Raw genomic sequence first — 17997 nt, forward strand, 5'->3', positions numbered from 1 at the left:
GGGGCTGGTTTCGGGGGAGCCGTCGGGACCGAGCCAAGCGGGCTCCCGCGAGTGCCGGAGTTCTCCCCGCTGCCGCCCGTCTGCCACCGCGTGTGTTCGCGACAGCTTTTTAACCTGGAAGGTGGTTCCCGTGTTTCTTCGGCCAGCCTGGGGAAAAAGAGATCGGAATTATATTCCTGGGGGGGTTTAGCCTGAGACAATACTTTATGTCACGTTTATAAATACTTAGAAATATAATACGTTTATGTGCTATCTGCACAATAACTTTCCCTGTACATATTTTTTTTTCTTCACTTTTTTTGTTAGTGGGGTTATCTTGCCCCCCACCCCGAAGTTATAGAGACGTGTAGGTTTCAGGGCACTTCAGAACTTCACTTTTACACAAGCCTGGCACAGTAACTTCTGTCTTTCCTGAGATATCTCAGTACAACCAATGCAGACGTGGGGGAGGACTGAAAAACATTCTGCTGACTACCGTGTCCTCCTTCACCGCAACTCTGAAAACATGCTATGCCCACCAACCAAATAGAAATGACTAAAACATCCTTATCCTCTTTTTCTTATATGTCAAATGTAATTATGATAGAACTTCTATGCCATTGCTACCTCCGTTATTGTTTGCCGGTCCTCTTCAGCCTAAAAACATGAGCAGGTAAACAACAGCAGAACTTAAAGGGAGGCATTTTAAATTTCCACGTCCACAAATCTCACTGCCAGTTGTGGGAGTATTAAGCAGGAGCTTGCCAAGGACATGTAACCAGCTCAGTTTGAAAAGAAAAAAAAAATCTAAACAAACCCACAACAGGGCAAAAATCAAACAGATGCACAGAAAGCAACTCGACTGTTATAATTTCAAAACAACTCACACAATCTGTGCAACATTTTCAGAAAGTTACACTGAAGAGATAAGTCCCAAAGTCAGAACTGTGGGATGAACTCTATAGACAACAAAAGAGGTAACTGACAGTTAAAGACACTTAAAGGGGAAGAAGGAAGAACAGGAAAGTACACTATTCTGAAAGTTCACTGCAAATAAAAGGTATACAGTATTTTTAATCAGTCCTTAGCAGAACTAAATGTCATTACATAATGGCTCAATCCAATGGTCTAAACATCAAGAAATGTCTTCCAGCTGTTACAACGGTGCAAACCACTGAGAAAAGCAAGAAGCAAAAAAAAAAACAATAGAATGGCAAATAGGACCCTAACATGCTGTATACTCATTACAAGAAAATACTTCATTATCTCCCAGTATTAGAATGTACAGTGAAAGCATTTCTTTTTTCTTAATGCAGAATTTTTAGTTTATGTGTTAGATTTCTTTTTTTTAGTCAGCAGTGCATATCCACTGATGGCAACTCACCCTTTCTTTTGAAAAATACTCTTCCATAATGCCTAGGCAGTTGAGGAGAAAGAATATTAATTTCCAGCTTCTTTTTCCTCTTCCTCCACTGAGTCATATTTGCTAGCCACTGCATTGACATTGTTGGTAAAACCTGTTAGGAACAATTTTATTTTATTATGGAAGAATACCTGTAATAATTAAAAATATGTTACTTCATTTAAAAAGTATCAGTGGAAAGTTCCAGAAAAAGTAATCTAAAAATAGAAAGTATACTTCAAGTATATCTGTATCTGTGGATTCTCTTGTCCATAGCTCTTGACTTCTCGACAAATAGAAAAAATAAGTTCTGAATATTACCAAAGTATTAAGAGAACTTTCTACAGCTGGACTCACCAAAGTTTTTGTCTTGACCATTGGTCAGCCTTTTCAGAGATATCACTGTAGTTTTAGCTAAGCAGGTTTTATTTCTCGTAGTGACTGCAGTTGTTGCATCCTCAACTAGGACGTTAGATCCGGGTTTCAGAATTAAAACTCCTTGTTACACGTAGGTGGCTTTGGAAACACCTTAAAGCAAACAAAAGTCAGTGGAGAGGAGGAGTTTGGGTAGATGTTTGTTCAGAACTGCTAAAACACAGCCTTGCAGGAAAAAAAAAAAGCATTGCTTTTTTTGAACTTATGTCAGAAGTATTTAGAGCTACTCTGATCTACTAGATGGACTATGGGTAGCACTAAACTGATTTTTCGAGGCAGCAGAACTAATAGGAAAAATAATATACAGATTGATGTTTTGCGTAACAGGAATTTCATGATACACAATGTAAACGATTCTGCTTTTTATCTGAACTGAGAAGCAACCCCACTTTCTGCTCATGCTACCTTGCTTTTGATTTGTCATGTGTGTACTCCCGTGTAATAGTATTTAGATAAACCCATACAGCAACAAAATAAAAACTTGGGCAGCGACCCTGCCAGAATGAGCACTGTTTACATTTATAGCAAGTAACTGATTTCAACCATAGATCTCAAAGCATTTCAAGGAAGGGATGAGTATTATTATTACTGGACGTCCGCAGGTAGAATACAAACTACTACTGGATGAGTTTTAAAGAACTACTTGTAAAAACTGTGGTGTAATGGCACAGGGCCTAATAAAACGGGTTATTGAAGGTTTAACCCGATTCACCGCAGCAATAGGCCTGGTTTGATGGGCAGAAAATTGGCACAACCACTCCCCACACTGCTCTTTGGCCGAACGTCCTTTTTACTCCCCTCGCTGGTTTTCGGGGCAGCCGAAGCCCCGGGAGGCGGCCCCACCTCGGGGTCGGCTGCTTCCCGGCCCCGCAGCCCCACGCACACGGCGCCTTCACGCCATCGCTTCCACGACAGGCCGCAAAGGACCGACAGGCGGACGGGAGACCCCGCCGTGCCTATAACGGCATCGCTCCCAGGATGATCCCACCGCTGACCCCGAGCGCCCCGGGACGAGGCTCGCCGCTGCCGGGCAGGCCGAGGGCACTGCGTAGCGATACCCCCGAGGGCCCGGCGCGTCCCCGTCGCCGCGCTCGCGAGAGCAGCCCGCGCCTCGCGCCGCCTGCCAGCGCGCCTGCGCGGCGGCCCCAGCGACGCCCTGTGCCGTCGGGCGGCCTCCGCCGCCGGGGGGGGCGGCACGGCCATGGAGCCGGGTGTGGAGGAGCTGATGCCGCGGCTGCTGCCCGTGGACGACTGTGACTTGGCCGAGGACTTCGACCCCACGGTGCCTCCCAGGACGCCCCAGGAGTATCTGAAGCGCGTCCAGTGAGTGGCGGGGCGGAAGGGGCCGAGCTGCCGCGGGTCGGGGCGGCCGACCGGGCCCGCCGCCGGTGCTGCCCGGGCCGAGCTTGGCGCTGGGGTGGGCGAAGGCGGCTGTGCCGCGCTACCGCTGCCCTGCCAGCCGCGGGCAGCAGAGAGAGCCGTTTGCCCGGTGCTCCCGGTGCGGTGGGATCCCGTCCGGCACCGCGGGCTGCTGCCGCTTCTCCCGGGCTGCGTGACGGCCGCGGTGCGCTGCCCGCGCCCGGGCAGGCTGGCGGCTCCGCGGCCGGCGGCGCCGGTGCTGCTCGGTTTACCACAGAAAGGGGTAGGTTCGGCTCGGGGCCGTCCCGAGGCCGCGCTGCGGGAAGCGCTGCCCCCGCTCGGGCCCGTTCGGGTGTAAGCGAGCCCCGCGGAGGGCAGAGCAGCCCTGTAGACAGGGAAAATTATTGATCCGTAACGCTCAAGTCGAACCTTCTGTAAGAATTGCCGGTATAGCCAGTATTGGACATACCTTGAGATTTCTGCAGGTGCAGTGTTTCAGAGGCATCCGGCATATGACCACCTGTTACAGAAAGGAAAAAAAAAAATGTACCCGTTTGATCTTATTTTATAGGATTGAAGCAGCTCGATGCCCAGATGTGGTCGTGGCACAAATAGACCCCAAAAAATTGAGAAAGAAGCAGACAGTAAACATTTCAGTAAGTTTGAGAGCTTTTACATGTTTTGTTTGGAGAGAAAAATATTAAGGGGAAAGATGTTAGTATCATAATTGTACTAATTTTGGAGAGTGCTTAGCAGAATCCAGCACTGCTGGATTTTAAAAGCATCCACAGAATTAAATTAAATGTCTGGGTTTGAAGAAACACCCGTGCAACTGCTGGCTAACAGCTGTTTTTATAATTGATGTAAACTGATAATATCCATACTATTTGATACACAACAGTCTGTTTTACTGTCTGAGGAAATCAAATGTTGCGTTAAATTTTACAAATATTTAACCATAAAACCTGCATGAACTTCAGAAGAAAGATGTCTCCATACCTATAGATATATATCTAGAGTAAGGGTAGTAAGTACAGCTAAGCTTTACTAAATTCTAGCACCACTTCTTTCCTTTCTGGTGGAGTATTTTATCGGAGTTTTTCTTTACTGCCCAAGCAAATTTTTCTGTTGTCACATTGCCCTGCCAGCTTGGTTTTAAATATACTTTCAAATAGTTGAAGAGACCAAGTTTGCCTTTCTCTAGTGAAAACTGTAATGTGGAATTTCACTATTAGATTGCTCAAGAAAAGTTTCTAGTACTGATATATGGCCATGTAACTTCTGTGTGACGATTCTTCTTTTGTCTCACCTCTTTGTAGTGGCATTCTTAAACATTTGCAGAAAGATACTTTTTTTTTAAATAACTCTTTCATGCAAATCTTTAAAAAGGTTATATCTACTTAACTGTCAGAGTTAATTTCCTAAAAGGTGTTTTTGTGGTCTTCTGTCTTCCTCAACTTGTTATCTTGGCAAGTCCAATGCTTAAGATTCATAGCATTTGTCCAAGATAAGGAAACAGCATCCGACTTCTTATAAACAAGGAAATTAAGGCAAAACAATTGCTAAAAAGGCCATAAATAATTCTTTTACAATGTATTTTGAATACTTAGTTTTCCTTCTTATCTGCATATGAGAAGAGTCAAACAGAAGAAACTTTGTCTAAACCAGCTGTTAAGTCAGTCATGGATGTGACTTACCTTTCTTAAATGAAGATTTAAAGGATATTGTTCACCTGATAGTAAACACTTACTGATTCTGTTAAGGATTCTTCTTATAAAGCTTTCTTTACATTATAATTATTGCCAGTGTTTTCTTAGATTTCTGGATGTCAGCCTGCTCCTGAAGGATACTCTCCAACATTGAAGTGGCAGCAGCAGCAAGTGGCCAATTTCTCAGCCGTTCGTCAGGTACAAAATGGTGTGTGTGAGGGGACTTGCACTGTCTGTGCTTTACAGGGAACAACATTGTATCTAGTATAGAAGTGTTATGACTTTATGGTAGGACAGATATTTGTAGGCAAATGTTTTAAATTCTTGAAAAAAGAATTGAGTATATACTGTGGGACTTTTAAACCTCTGATAAAACTCGAGAGAGTCATGTTTAAAAAAACATCCTCCTTCAACTTCAGCAAAAATATCTGTCGGTGTTTAGATTAAATGATATAGAGCAGCTGAGGGAAGACAAAAATCCCTCTGGTGTTACGCAGTTATATTAAAACCTAGTGCTAGCAGGAATGTTCTGCAGAGCTCAACATTAACTGGAAAACAAGTGGATTCTAACCCACCAGGAGTTTCCTGTGTATAGAACACGCTGTCCATTTAGGGTACTGTTGACAGTGGTGGTACGCATTATGAGGAGAAATAACTTGCTTGGTAAAACGTATTGTAAGGTTGTAGCGTTAGCACAGACTTAAATCCTTCCTACTGCATTTGTGCCCTGCTCTTAAATACAAGAACAAAACTGGAGAACTGAGCAGGCTCTATATCCACAGTTCAAACAGGGTGAAATGCAAAACATAATAAAGATGTAGGTAGAGATCATTTATGACTCCAGTGCTGCAGAAGGCACGTTTACAGTGTGTTAATATTTCGTTGTAGGAAGACCTCAAGTAACTACAGTATAACCAATGGCACCGAAGCTGCTGTAGCACTCAACTTTGCAGGAGCTCATTTACCCTGCTTGTTCAGGGAGGTAAATCAGTGAAGGTGGAGACGTGTACTGCTGCATCTACATTGTAAACATTAACTGAGCTAGCCCCTGTTTCTACAATGCATACTGTGTATTAGGCGTAATGGAAGGCTTTAGGAGCACTAAGGAAACTGACATCTAAAGGCATAGTCACTGTACAGATTTCTTTTATACACAAATCAATCGTCCTCTCATCTATGCCAGAATTAACACTGTGAAGTATGAAAATATCCTAAAAAATATTTAAGAGAAATAAGAGCATCAGAAGTCATATTTTTCAAACACTGTGCATCAGTTAATGTTACTTGCAGTGGTTTTAGTGGTCATTTTTACTGCTACAATGACAATTGGATTGGGGGGAAAAATTCTTCTGTTACAAAAAGTTTACACCTCTGTACAGGAAACTGTCAAGCATGCCAATTTGTCTTCCAGGGCATCCCTGTCAGGTAAAAGAAATACACTGGGAAAACACGCTTGCCTTCTTTCTAACAGTTTGGAGACTTCTGATACACATACAGACCACTGTTGGAAATTGGATATTGGCTTTGTGTGTGCTTTTGGACTAAATCAATTTTTTTTTTTTTTCTGAAGCTTGTTATACTGAGAGAAGTTTAGAAGACTATTAAAGCTTACTACCTCAACTTTATGTAGTGGACTTTAAAATTCCTTCAGCTTCAACATTACTTCCAAAAACCCTGCATGAGCAACTTGGTTACATTTAATATTGAGGCATGGGAAATACTTCGCTGTACTGAACATCATGAAAGACACTTTTTACATATTTTAAGAGTAATGAACAGCAATTATGGCTAGGATAAAATAACTGCAGTGTTAAACTTTGATTTGGCTTTGTTTTAATTACTCAGAGCCTGAACAAGCACAGAAATCACTGGCGGTCACAACATTTGGACAGCAATGTTACTATGGTGAGTAGAATTCATAAGTGCTGTGGGTTTTTTTCCAGTCATTAAATCTGTGGTTAATGTTGCTTTACAGTTTAGTGCAACAACTTGTGAATACTATCAAGTCTTTTTTTCAGTGTCTTCAAGATAGCAATATTTCCGTTTTATTTTTATTTACTTCAGCCAAAATCAGAGGATGAAGAAGGGTGGAAGAAGTTTTGCCTGGGTGAAAGAGTATACTCAGAAATAGATGCACTATCTGATAATGAAAATCTAGGAATTGATTACATAAAGGTGAGCATAGGACCTCAATTTAATTTTTAGCTGCTATTTTCAAGAATAACTGCAAGAAACAATCCTACTGTTTATTACCACTTTGTGCTAAATAGAAAGTAGGCTCTCTGGTGAGCCCAGAAAGTCCCGTTTCTTCCAAGTGAAAATTGAGTGAAGCAGAGAACGAGTCTATCCCTTCAGTCTAAAAGTTGAAGAGTTGCTTCATCTGTTATCAGCTAAAGCACGCTACGCTTTGTTGCTCACTGAACTGAATAGAAAGCTTTCTGCATAGTCTGCTTTAGTGTTTTGTTGAATGGTGATATGTTTCCTCTCCTCATACATGCTATCCTACAAACATCCCCTTCATTGCAAAACTTTAACAAATAACAGTGAAAGCAAGGTTCTTTGATACCAAATTTGACTGGACCTTATCTTGATCTTGCTTATTTTCTTTAATACATTTCAGAGCTCAGAACAGACTTTCAAATCACTACAGATGTCTGAGCATCACATTCAAATGTTAGTACGTCCTAAATTAGAACAAAAATGTTTATGATAATGCCTGCATTTTCCAACTTGATTTTTTTCAGGTGGGCTTTCCCCCTTTGCTAAGTATTGTAAGCAGAATGAATCAGGTAGGCCTACCTCTTAGAATCACATAGTGACATTGCATAAATCATTATTTCTCATATTCTGTCTTGCAGAAGACTTGTCTATTTTTCTGTGCTAGAGCAGGCAATTGTTTATTACAACTGCTATTCATTGTACACTTACAAGGAAAACACGTAATCATTATCTCACCTTCAGCTACAAACAACTTTACTTGTGAACATCTACCATGACTAGTTTTAAGAGTATTTTGTCCTTGTAATTTCTCTACAGAACATCTAATGTTTAAATTTTTGCTGAATGCCCCATTACATGCTTGACAGTGTTTTAAGATTTCTCATTTAGTGTTCTAAGTGCAGTCCTTCAACTTCATTGTGAGCACTTACGTACACTGCAAGGCCAGAAGAACCACACTTACCTCTCCTTTACTACTGTGTTTCCCACTAGTCACCTTTATACAGAACCAGCCAGTCAGCATGATGCCTCTTTCCTCATCTGTAGCTACTTATCTATAACTTATTGTTAACACAGAAAATTACTTCATTATATAAAGTTATTTCCAGGAACTGGTGCTTTAATACTTACTTTACCCTTATATGTAACTTCAACCTAGAATAAATGCTGTGTAGTATCACAGTGGAGTAGAAATACATAATGTGTATATTTTTTAAAAATTGCATTGCTTTTTATATAATATAATCCTTTGGGTAGAAGGACAGCAAAACAAAATATTGCAGGTATTGTATTGTCTCTTTCTGTTCCTCTTTTGAAGGCAACAGTAACCAGTGTTTTAGAATACCTGATAAGCTGGTTTGGAGAGAAAAAATTTACTCCAGAACTGGTAATTTTTAATTTATTCTACTTGCACATTAAACAAGGGATAAATCGTTCATACTTTTCTATGAAATTATTTTAGTTGCTAAAGAGTTCTCTAGATGCATGTATCACACTCAGTTACTTTCAAAACTTTCTTGATTAGATATTAAAATGAGTATTCACAGAACTTTTTGGAAGGCTAATTACAAAACATAACAGATACAGATCTGTCAAGTACTATCAAAACCCCCTCCCCTTTTCATTGCTTCTCACACTAACTTGAACCACAAGGTTAGAGGAGTGTCGGCGCTGGGGAGAGACAAGGGTCAGACTGCAGCAGCAGTTGGTTCTGACCAGTTTAAACTGTCAGGGTGCCGCACGCTGTATTTACCAACAGCTCCGTTTGTTAGGAAATGCATGAGAGTGTGCTGGCAAAGACATATTTAATCTTTCTAAGCGCAGCACAGACCAGAAAGCTTACCTGCGTTAGCGTTATGACAAATCAAACTCGCACAAAACTTAAAGGAAATGCTGATAATTAAAACTTTCTTATTTGAATCCATACAGGGTAGATGGCTTTATGCACTGTTGGCATGCCTTGAAAAACCTTTGCTACCTGAAGCTCACTCCCTTATTCGACAGCTGGCAAGACGGTGCTCAGAAGTCAGAGTACTAGAGGTAAGATTTAATGTAACATTGCTGAACTTAAAAAATCATCCTCCTGATAATTTGCTTAGTTCTTGAAGTCTTGGTAAGTAATTTTTCATGTCCTAAGTTTGCTTGAGAATAAGGGGAAGAGTACAAACATGTAACATGGCATGTAACAGCTTTTTTATTTGACACACACAACAAAAGAACTGTTATAATATTTATTTCTCTTTTTAGGAGAACAAGAACGAAGAACAGATATCAGCTCTGAACTTGATAATCTGCTTAGTTAGCAGGTAATGCAACTTACATACCTAAAACAGTAAAGTATGGCCACAATGAATGTATGATTACTCTTGTCCTAACCTAGATTCTTTTAACATGGAAGTCAATTAAAGTACCCTGGGCCTACCTATCAAATGTACTTAGCTAAAAGGACTTAAGATAAACTTAAGAGTGAAGTGACAGATGAGCCCCATGAACTGCAAAGCTATAACTATGATAGAAAGACTAAAAGACCTAGAAAGCAAGGGTTCTAACAACTCAGAGCAAAGCACAGGGCATGCTGCATTAGAGGTTTCTTACCGTATTCCACTTCTCTCCACTAGGTACTTCGATCAACGTGACCTGGCTGACGAGCCTTCCTAGACTGTTATGAGACTATAAAGTATTTTGTGTTGCCATAGTACAAACAGCATTATGAGAGTTAACAACAAGACACTGCACTGCTCAGACCTGAACTATACAACCCCTTCAGAACACCTTCACAATAATGCATTTCGGACAGCTATGGATAACTTAAGATGAGGTTTAGCATGAGATTGTCAACAACTCCAGTATCATCATCACCATCATTGCAAAATGGTCAATGAAGTGTCTGGCATCATCTCTCAAGCCACTGTCTCTGTAAACTACGCTCTTGGTTAGAAATTTCTACCATGTGAGTAATCTTGTGGACACTGCCATTAGGTGAAGTCTGAGGTTACATTACAAATGATTGTTCCTTATCTAACACCCACTTATTGAGGGCTTTTTTAATAAAAGCATTTTAAAGAGTGTTCTTAAACATTATGGGTTCTCTCATTCTTCATACTATTTTAACAGCAGCCTTATTATAGAAATCTACACAGCTAGAACTGAATGTGTTTTTTTTCCAAGCTTTGGTTCATGAGCTTAAGCACTACTAAGCAGTTCAACTATAGCCAGTAAGTTACTGAAAGAATTATTTTAGTAAAACATAAATGTAACTACTTCCTGAGTAGTAGTACTATCTTTTAGTAAACAGTTGCAGAAACCAGTGAAAATTACGCAGCTGTACTCAATGCTTAATAGAAGCATTTATTAAACAGAATGAACAAATTTATTTTCTGTATGGTATCTTGACAAATAGATTAGCTTGCGTATTTATATATTTAACGTGGAGTGCTTCGCCAAGAGTATCAGCATCTACTTGGTACATACATGACTCCCTCTGGTTCTAATTATCTTCAACAATTAAAAATCCATGTTAAAGGAACTATGAATTCTGCTGAGAGCAGCAAATTGATAGAGTATTAACTGACATCTGGTTTCTGTATATTGCAGAATTTAAGACCCTCCTCTTGCTATTAAAATTAATCATTAACCACAACCAGTTATTGATAAACTTTTAATATGTCTTTGAATGATTGACACTTTTGCATCTGGAATGTGAAAAATCAAAGTAAATTACAGTAACTACTGGATTTTTAATTCTGGAGATGCAAGTAACAATGATTCTGTATATGTTGATACTGAACGTCTACCACGCTGCAGATGCCTAAAGTGTGATGACACTGAAGCATCCATCTATTAGACATACAGTGCAAGTTATTTCTAGTCTCTTTAGTAACATTTTCAGCATGTTGAAAGCAGGATGAGTGGGCAACTGAAGAACCCATGAAATGCAAGAATACTGGTTAGCTAATTCTCTAGCCCTACAACTTCAAACAAATCTGAGTTACAAAGGTGAATGACCACCGCAACCCTACTGTAAACTACCACTATAAGAACCCAGTGTTTTCAATCAGTTGAACAGCTGATCCCCACCAAGTAACATACTACTGTAGTTACTCTCATCTTTGCTAGTTCTATAACCAGTGGGACAGTGTCCTGCTAGTTTGAGTTCTGCTCTAGATGTTTCCTAGAACTGTCAAGTTACTCAGCTACTACCAATCTGAACTAGCATTCACAGTGCTGAAAAGATCAGAATTTGGCCACATCTTAAGATCAAGTACAATAACCTGGTTATCACATTTCTAAGCTATAGCTTGCCAGCCTGTAACAGCTATGTAGAAAAGGCTTGATCCACTACAAACTTCAGACCTTCCCTAGAGCCTAGGGAAGAACAGCTTTCACTGTTCTTGCCCACCATGCAACTGGAGGACGTACACTTCTCCCAAAGGAGGTAGTTATAACAATCAAAAGTGCTATTTTAACATGTCGGCTTTTCTAGTTAGCCTGTTATTTACTGGTCTCAAAGAAACAATCGCTATCACAAGGCATTCTCACACTTCTGAACAAATACCATAAGTTTCTATCATGATTCATTTGAAAGTGTAAGGCCTGAACCTGCCAACAGAAAGGTCTTACAGTCAAATTCATTAAAAGTTTTAACAAGGTGTTTTCATGCTTACCTACAGCAAGATATGTTTTGTTATGCAAATCTTGTTACAAGCAGTATCTAGCAAACCCAAATGTCCTCAAGAGCCTTGGTGATGTCTTTATAGCTTCTTGCAGGCCTAATCATCTTCCTGCACACACTCATTACAGAAGTGAGTTGTAGCTAGCAATTAAAAACAGTTATGTTAATATTGAGCATATGCAAACAAGCTAAAACAAATTTTCTTCTTTGGCTGAAATAGATGACCTTAGCCGTAAAATTATTCTGACACACAAAAAAGCTGCTAATTTTAGGGAGGGAGGAGAAACTGTTTAACTATACAGAAGTAAGTTCTCTTTTCTGCTGCCCCGTATCATTCCTACAAATGAACTAAGCCACCACTGAACACCATTAATGAAGGCTGTTGGTTCATGTGCCAATGGCTTCCTCAGAATAATACAAAAAAAATTTCTGCCTCAGTTCAGAGTGAGCAGGGAAAGGCAGCAGTTGGGTATTCATGTTAGGTGACACAAAACACATTAGTTTCTTATTCAAATTTAGTCTTGGTCAGACTTTTACTCTGCTCTCAAAATATGCCTCTGGTCTTCCATATGTGAAGTTTTGGTAACTGAAATATTTTGCTGAAAACTTTTGGCTAGACAGTTTTTACCGTGTGGCCATTAACACCTTGGCATAGAATGAACTTCATACCAAGATGCAAGAATAGTGTTATTTTGATGAACATTTATTATGGATTTTGGAATTGTGCTGCACACTGCTATAATTTACAAGCTATATACAAAGCTGAACCAAGATACTGAATCCACAGACAAAGGATTAAGGTAGATACCCAGATCTGAATGTGTTCTACATCTTCTGTATCATCACCTGAAATTTACCTGCAAAGAAGAAGCAAAGTCAGAGCAAAGTATCACCATTAGAGTTATTTTGTCCAAGTAATTATTTTCTTGTAATCATTTTGTTAAAAGAAATAGTAAGGAACATTTCAATCTTACAGTTTAATTGTGAACAATGTAGCCATTATTTAAATTTAACTCAACTCCAGCTGAAGAGCTTTTTCTTTCTTTTCTTTTTTTCAAGTTGATCCATGTCCCACATCACAACAGTCTTGTCAGCTAAATTTAAAATTCGTGCAAAGTCTGTGGAAATTTTTAAATCTATTGAAATTTTTAAATTTAAGCAGCTTGGGTGGCTACAATGGACTTCACTTACTAACTTTCTTAATGACTTCTGCAGAGAAAGAGCATGTATCTAGCTGCTTTTATCTTCACTTGTTCAAACAGCCTTCTGGACATACGTCCTTATGCATTTGATGCTTCCAAACGTAAATACAACTTTTTAGTTTTGCTTTCCACTCAGTACCACGGAGGTTCTCCCTCCGTCAGTATTTTCTAAACATTAAAGTATTTAGTGATGAGCCGTATCCTGAAGTTCATACTGACTCCTATGGCCCAGCAGTGTTAAACTAATCCCACCTTGATTAACACTTATACAATGATGAAGTCAGTAAGGACAGTTAACAAGCGAGGTAATAATTGAATAACTCTGAGAACTACTTACATGCAGGCATTGATGAAACTTCAGCTGTTACAATACTCTTTATTCCCAAATTCGATAGGCCTCCTCTGATTAGTCCACAGGTAAAAGCTAAATACTAAATATAAAGTTGCACTTTAAATAAGTGTCAAGGGTGAAGCTTGTTACTAAATATTGAAACTAAGTACTCAAGAACAAGACTTAACACTTGGACAATATGGAGGTTTTGTTACTACACTTGAGACACTTTGTCATGTCTCTAATAGATGAAAGCTCCAATATTTGGTACAGCAGAGCTCACAATACAGATTTCTCTTCTTAGAGGCACTATCTTGAGTCACTTGTTTCTATTTCCATTAAACCTGTAGGAACTTAATATACTTAAAAAAATTATTCCCAAGACTTGGCTGAAATTAGCAACTGGTATTGAAGTCAATGAAGGAGAAACACTTCAAGACAGCATTCTTGCACAGGCTGCATCTTAGAATATAAGGGCCTGCAGATATTCAGAATACACATTGCAAAACAGAAGAAACACCTCACCAAAGACCAAAAAAAGTCCCAAGAACAGCAGGCTGCAACTGTGATAACTAAAGAGATAAAGAATTCAGAAACCACAAAATGGAACTGAATGCCCCATTTCTTACATCCACCTGAACCAAAGTGCTTTATAACAGCTTCTGCAAAGGCACCGATTTTACTTACCTTATTTCCCTAACTCAGCATCTACAATCAAAACTATTTTTAATTGGCAGAAGATCTTTCTGAATGTTCATATAATCTCAGAAGCTTGTTCTAGGTAACAAACACCATCTTCTAAATGTGCTTTGGAAATTTTAAAAAAGCTTCTGAAAGCACGTGCTTTCCAAAGAGAAAGAAGGAATTTGTGTGATAGTGGCAGATCGTGGCAGACCAGGTCCTACCATCAAGCAACTCAAACATGACAACAGCAAGTTTCACAATGACTATGACTGTTTCTTGAATCATAAATCAAATCCACTGTTCCAAAATAAGGTGAGTTTCTAAAAAGCATAGGTCTTGGAGACTAAACTTTAGCTGCCCTTTCGAAGAGTCTGTATCCATTCAATTGCAAAACTTAAAGTTGTGATTAATAGATCAAGATAATTCAAATCAAACTGGTAGATCCCAAGGATAAAACTGAAGGGTACCTTTGGTGCATGTTCTAAATACTGCTTTCCTGCAGACATTTGTGTCAAGAGACGAAATTTATTGTCTTGAAGGACATAAATACCCTGTTTAAAAAAAGAAGGTTTTTTAGTTGAATGTGCAGTAACATGTAATCAACATTTTATGTGAAGGGATTTGATTTGTAGATACAGTACAAATTTCTCAGGTTGAAAAATGACACCTTAGATTAAGGCATATGTCATTTAAGTTTAAACTGTATTATTTACTTACATGAACTATCAAAACAAAAGAGAAGATATTATTTGTGAGTTTAAAACAAAACCCCTAGATAATAATATGATCAGTTAACCCTAAAAAAAGTTTATTTACATTCTTCTAGGAAGAGTCATTCCAGTGCTCAGAAACAATAGTCACATATTAGAAGTCACATGTCACAATAGTCACATGTTAATATACCAAATGCATGCTGAGTTTTTACATTCAAATCTTAATCTTCATTTGGTATGCAATCCATTATTCTGAAATTCAGTGAGAATTATCTTCTTGAATAGTGAGTGATACAGGCAACAAGACCCAGCAGATGATCAAATTAAAAGTCTAGTGTTTTCCACATTACAATTTTGTGCCACAATATGCATTTTAATAAATTAAGTATGAACACAGTATAGCTTAATCTACACCTGTCATTTTGATTTCTTTGCTAATGACTGTGCTACTTTGGAACTTCATAGCCCTTGAAATTCAATTAAGGCTCCATATACAATTGAGATCTAAGCTCAATACTGCAGCTTTCTCTGAATTCAAAAACAAATTTATAAGGTAATTATTAATTGTTGTTATTACTTGATAAACAGCTCACTGAAAAACAAAACCTATTTTATTTGTCTCAAATTCCGTACAATCTTGTACAAATTCTCTTGTTCCTACTCTGATACAACAGGAAAATGGCCATAAGAAAACCAAGTCATTCAAAAGGAAAAAAAGTTTTTACTCTAGTAAAATGGCTCCTTACATTATTTTGATCTTGCTTTAAGAACTGTGGCTGTTTATATAGGAAAGGACGTAGATACAACATAATGTCACCAACGTGCAAGTTTTTCAGCTGCTTCTTATAAAAGTATGTTCAGTAGAGTACAACCAAGGGTCTCAACTGCTAAAAACTGTAAAAAGTCTTCAAAATAACAAAAATACTTCAAGGCAGCCATTCTAGTTAAATAGATATTAAGACAGCAATATCAATTTCTCACACTAATTTTCTACTAAAATTTATTGGAAGATACATAAAAAAGTTCCTTTTTAAGTGTTAATCAACTGTAACCATTACTGTCCTGTCAGTTTCCAACTCTGCAACAGCACATATGAAATTCAAAGCATTTAGTCTTTTCAAACAGGGTGGCAACAAAGACATCACAAGCAATTATTAAATTGTATTCTGAAGCTACATGCTAACATGAACCTTAAAATTCTGCTTTTTGAACAAAACAAATAAAGAACATTTTGTGTTTATCATGTAATTAATTCTAGACCATGAGAACCAAAAAATGCACTAGTAGCTCACAAGTAGTCAAATCTTATTCTACAGCATTAGTACCTGATGATTAGTCCTTAGGTTATCTATTTGTTTTTTGAATACAGTTGTCCAAAAATCCTTGCAAATGAACTTCATAATATCTAATTCATCCTTGAACCTGGCAGTATCTTTTGTAAACCTAAGAGATAAGCGAGAAAGATATCAGTAATGAAGGTACACATAACTTGAGCGATTAAACAGAAAAAGAAAATACAAAGAAATGGTACTATGCAACATTATTTTTGAGGCTGTTAGAGAAATTAGTTTTCCAACCATTGTACAGTATCATTCTAGTATCACTCTGTGTTCATCAACTAGTTTAACTTAAGAGCAACACAGTGTTAATACCTGCAATGTGACAGCAGAATAAATGGTTTTAATTATATGATTATTAAAGACAGCTGAAGTATAGAATGATACAAAGCACTCCATCAGTTTTATCTTCACCTAAATGCCTAAAGAGAAGATAAACAAAAAGCTCACACCTACGCTACTGCTTGGAAGGAGCCCTTCAAATATGCAAACCAGCACTAACACATAGGAACAAGCATGTAAAACTTGTTCCAGTTTCCCAAATAGGGACGTCTTTCTCTTGTTTATTTCAGAATTCTCTCCTTTTATCCTCCTTGAGGGTCTTTATCTGGCACTAAAGCACCACTTTGTTAAACGAAAGCAGGACTTCAGAAGCTCAAGAGTCTCCACACGACCTCAGAACGAGGGTGCTGAACTTCAATGTGCAGCAAGTCACCGTGCACCCCCACAGGGCCTGGGGAAACAAGGAGGAAATGCACTCTGTCGCGAAGTTCCAAGGACTGAGAGTGCTTTAGAAAAACGAAACAGAGTAACCAATCATAATTTTATGTTTAAGAAAGAAAACAGAAAGAGAAGAACATCATTAAACGTACCAGAAGTACGAAATATGCAAAAGTAGGTCTACAAAAGGTGCAATTGAAAAGGATTGTAAGTATTAAAAGTAACCCTATACGCTGACTCCGTTTTCCTGATGGCACGCTCTGGGAAAATGCAGCCTCCCAAACTGTCCTGCGGCATTCGAACACAGGTCCCCGCAAGAACGAGATCCCAAACGAGAGGGCGCCCGAACGTTTAGTAAGAGGGAGCCATCCGCAGCATAACCCTCTCTCCCCCAAAAGCAGCGAGCAGCTTCCCACCGAGCGGGCGAACGCTGCCGGCCCCAGCAAGCCGGGCGGGAGGGGGCGTGGGCCCTGCCCGGGCAGCCGCTGCGGGGAACCTCCTCCCCCCCTCGAGGAGGAGCAACTCCAGCCGGGCCCCCCGGGAGCGGGCAGAGATAGGGTCGCTGCGAGGGGCCGAGGCTGCAGCAGCGGCGGGGACTCACCTCTCGATCAGCCCCTGCCCGACGCGGAAGCCCATGCTCTCCAGCTTGGTGGTGCAGCGCCCGTTCTCCTGCAAGACACAAGGCGCCGCCGCTTTACCCCCGCCGCTAACCGGACGCCCCCCCCCTCACACCCCTCCCCCCAGGGCGGCCCTGGCCCCACTCACCCCTTCGCCCTGCTCGGCAGCGCGGTACAGCCCCGCCACCATCTCGTTGTGCAGCAGCAGGAAGAGCGCCTCGTCCGCCATCTCCGCGCCGCAGCGGGGCTCACCCCCGCCGCCGCCTCGCCCTCAACCCCCCGCCCGGCACCGGGGCCCCGCCGCCGCCGCGCCGCCCCTTCCGGCCCCTGTCAGTCTCTGATGCTGCCGGCCGAGGCGGAACGGCCCGGCAGCGGCGGCCTGACTGGTTCTACTCGCCGGGGAACCGCTCGCCGTTCCCGCCCCGCCGCCACCGCCCGGGGAAAGGCCTCCCGCGGGCCGAAGCCTCTCCTGAGGCGGCCCTTTTACGTTCGCGCTGCCTCCGGCGGTGGCGCCAACTGGGGCTGCGCAAGCGAGTGCGGTGAAGGAGGGGGCTGAGGGAGTGGGTGTCGAACACGTTTCTTCCCTGCAGAGCTGCTGGGAGTTGAATTGGGATGGGGGG

General features: G+C 40.5%; 2 protein-coding genes and 1 long non-coding RNA gene across 5 annotated transcripts; 1 reads left to right on the plus strand and 2 right to left on the minus strand.

Annotated features, from left to right (window-relative positions):
* Positions 1–83: 83 nt before the first annotated feature.
* LOC309673041 lies at positions 84–1864 on the minus strand. The gene is made up of 3 exons (XR_014269282.1): positions 1739–1864; positions 1364–1496; positions 84–147 (listed from the first exon to the last, which is right to left on the minus strand). It is a non-coding gene; the product is annotated as an uncharacterized lncRNA (long non-coding RNA).
* Positions 1865–2966: 1102 nt separating this feature from the next.
* Positions 2967–11454, plus strand: GEMIN2 (gem nuclear organelle associated protein 2). 3 transcript variants are annotated; one of them, XM_082485827.1, is made up of 10 exons: positions 2967–3139; positions 3747–3831; positions 4993–5082; positions 6730–6789; positions 6949–7059; positions 7629–7673; positions 8420–8488; positions 9031–9141; positions 9349–9407; positions 9720–11454. In XM_082485827.1, exons 1-10 carry the CDS (start codon positions 3018–3020, stop codon positions 9757–9759), a joined length of 792 nt encoding a protein of 263 aa, XP_082341953.1. In that variant the 5' UTR covers positions 2967–3017; the 3' UTR covers positions 9760–11454. The 3 variants fall into 3 exon arrangements, with proteins under 3 accessions (XP_082341953.1, XP_082341952.1, XP_082341954.1); XM_082485826.1 differs by having other exon boundaries at positions 7629–7672; positions 8416–8488; XM_082485828.1 differs by lacking the exon at positions 7629–7673.
* A 1035-nt stretch (positions 11455–12489) lies between these two features.
* Positions 12490–17642, minus strand: TRAPPC6B (trafficking protein particle complex subunit 6B). Its single transcript, XM_082484840.1, has 6 exons — positions 17526–17642; positions 17362–17429; positions 16029–16146; positions 14458–14541; positions 13313–13406; positions 12490–12630 (listed from the first exon to the last, which is right to left on the minus strand). The coding sequence occupies exons 1-6, from the start codon at positions 17604–17606 to the stop codon at positions 12599–12601; spliced, it is 477 nt and encodes a 158-aa protein (XP_082340966.1). The 5' UTR covers positions 17607–17642; the 3' UTR covers positions 12490–12598.
* Positions 17643–17997: the final 355 nt, after the last annotated feature.

The sequence above is a fragment of the Vanellus vanellus genome (genome assembly GCF_965231255.1).
Source record: "Vanellus vanellus genome assembly, chromosome: 6".
NCBI classification, from domain to species: domain Eukaryota; kingdom Metazoa; phylum Chordata; class Aves; order Charadriiformes; family Charadriidae; genus Vanellus; species Vanellus vanellus.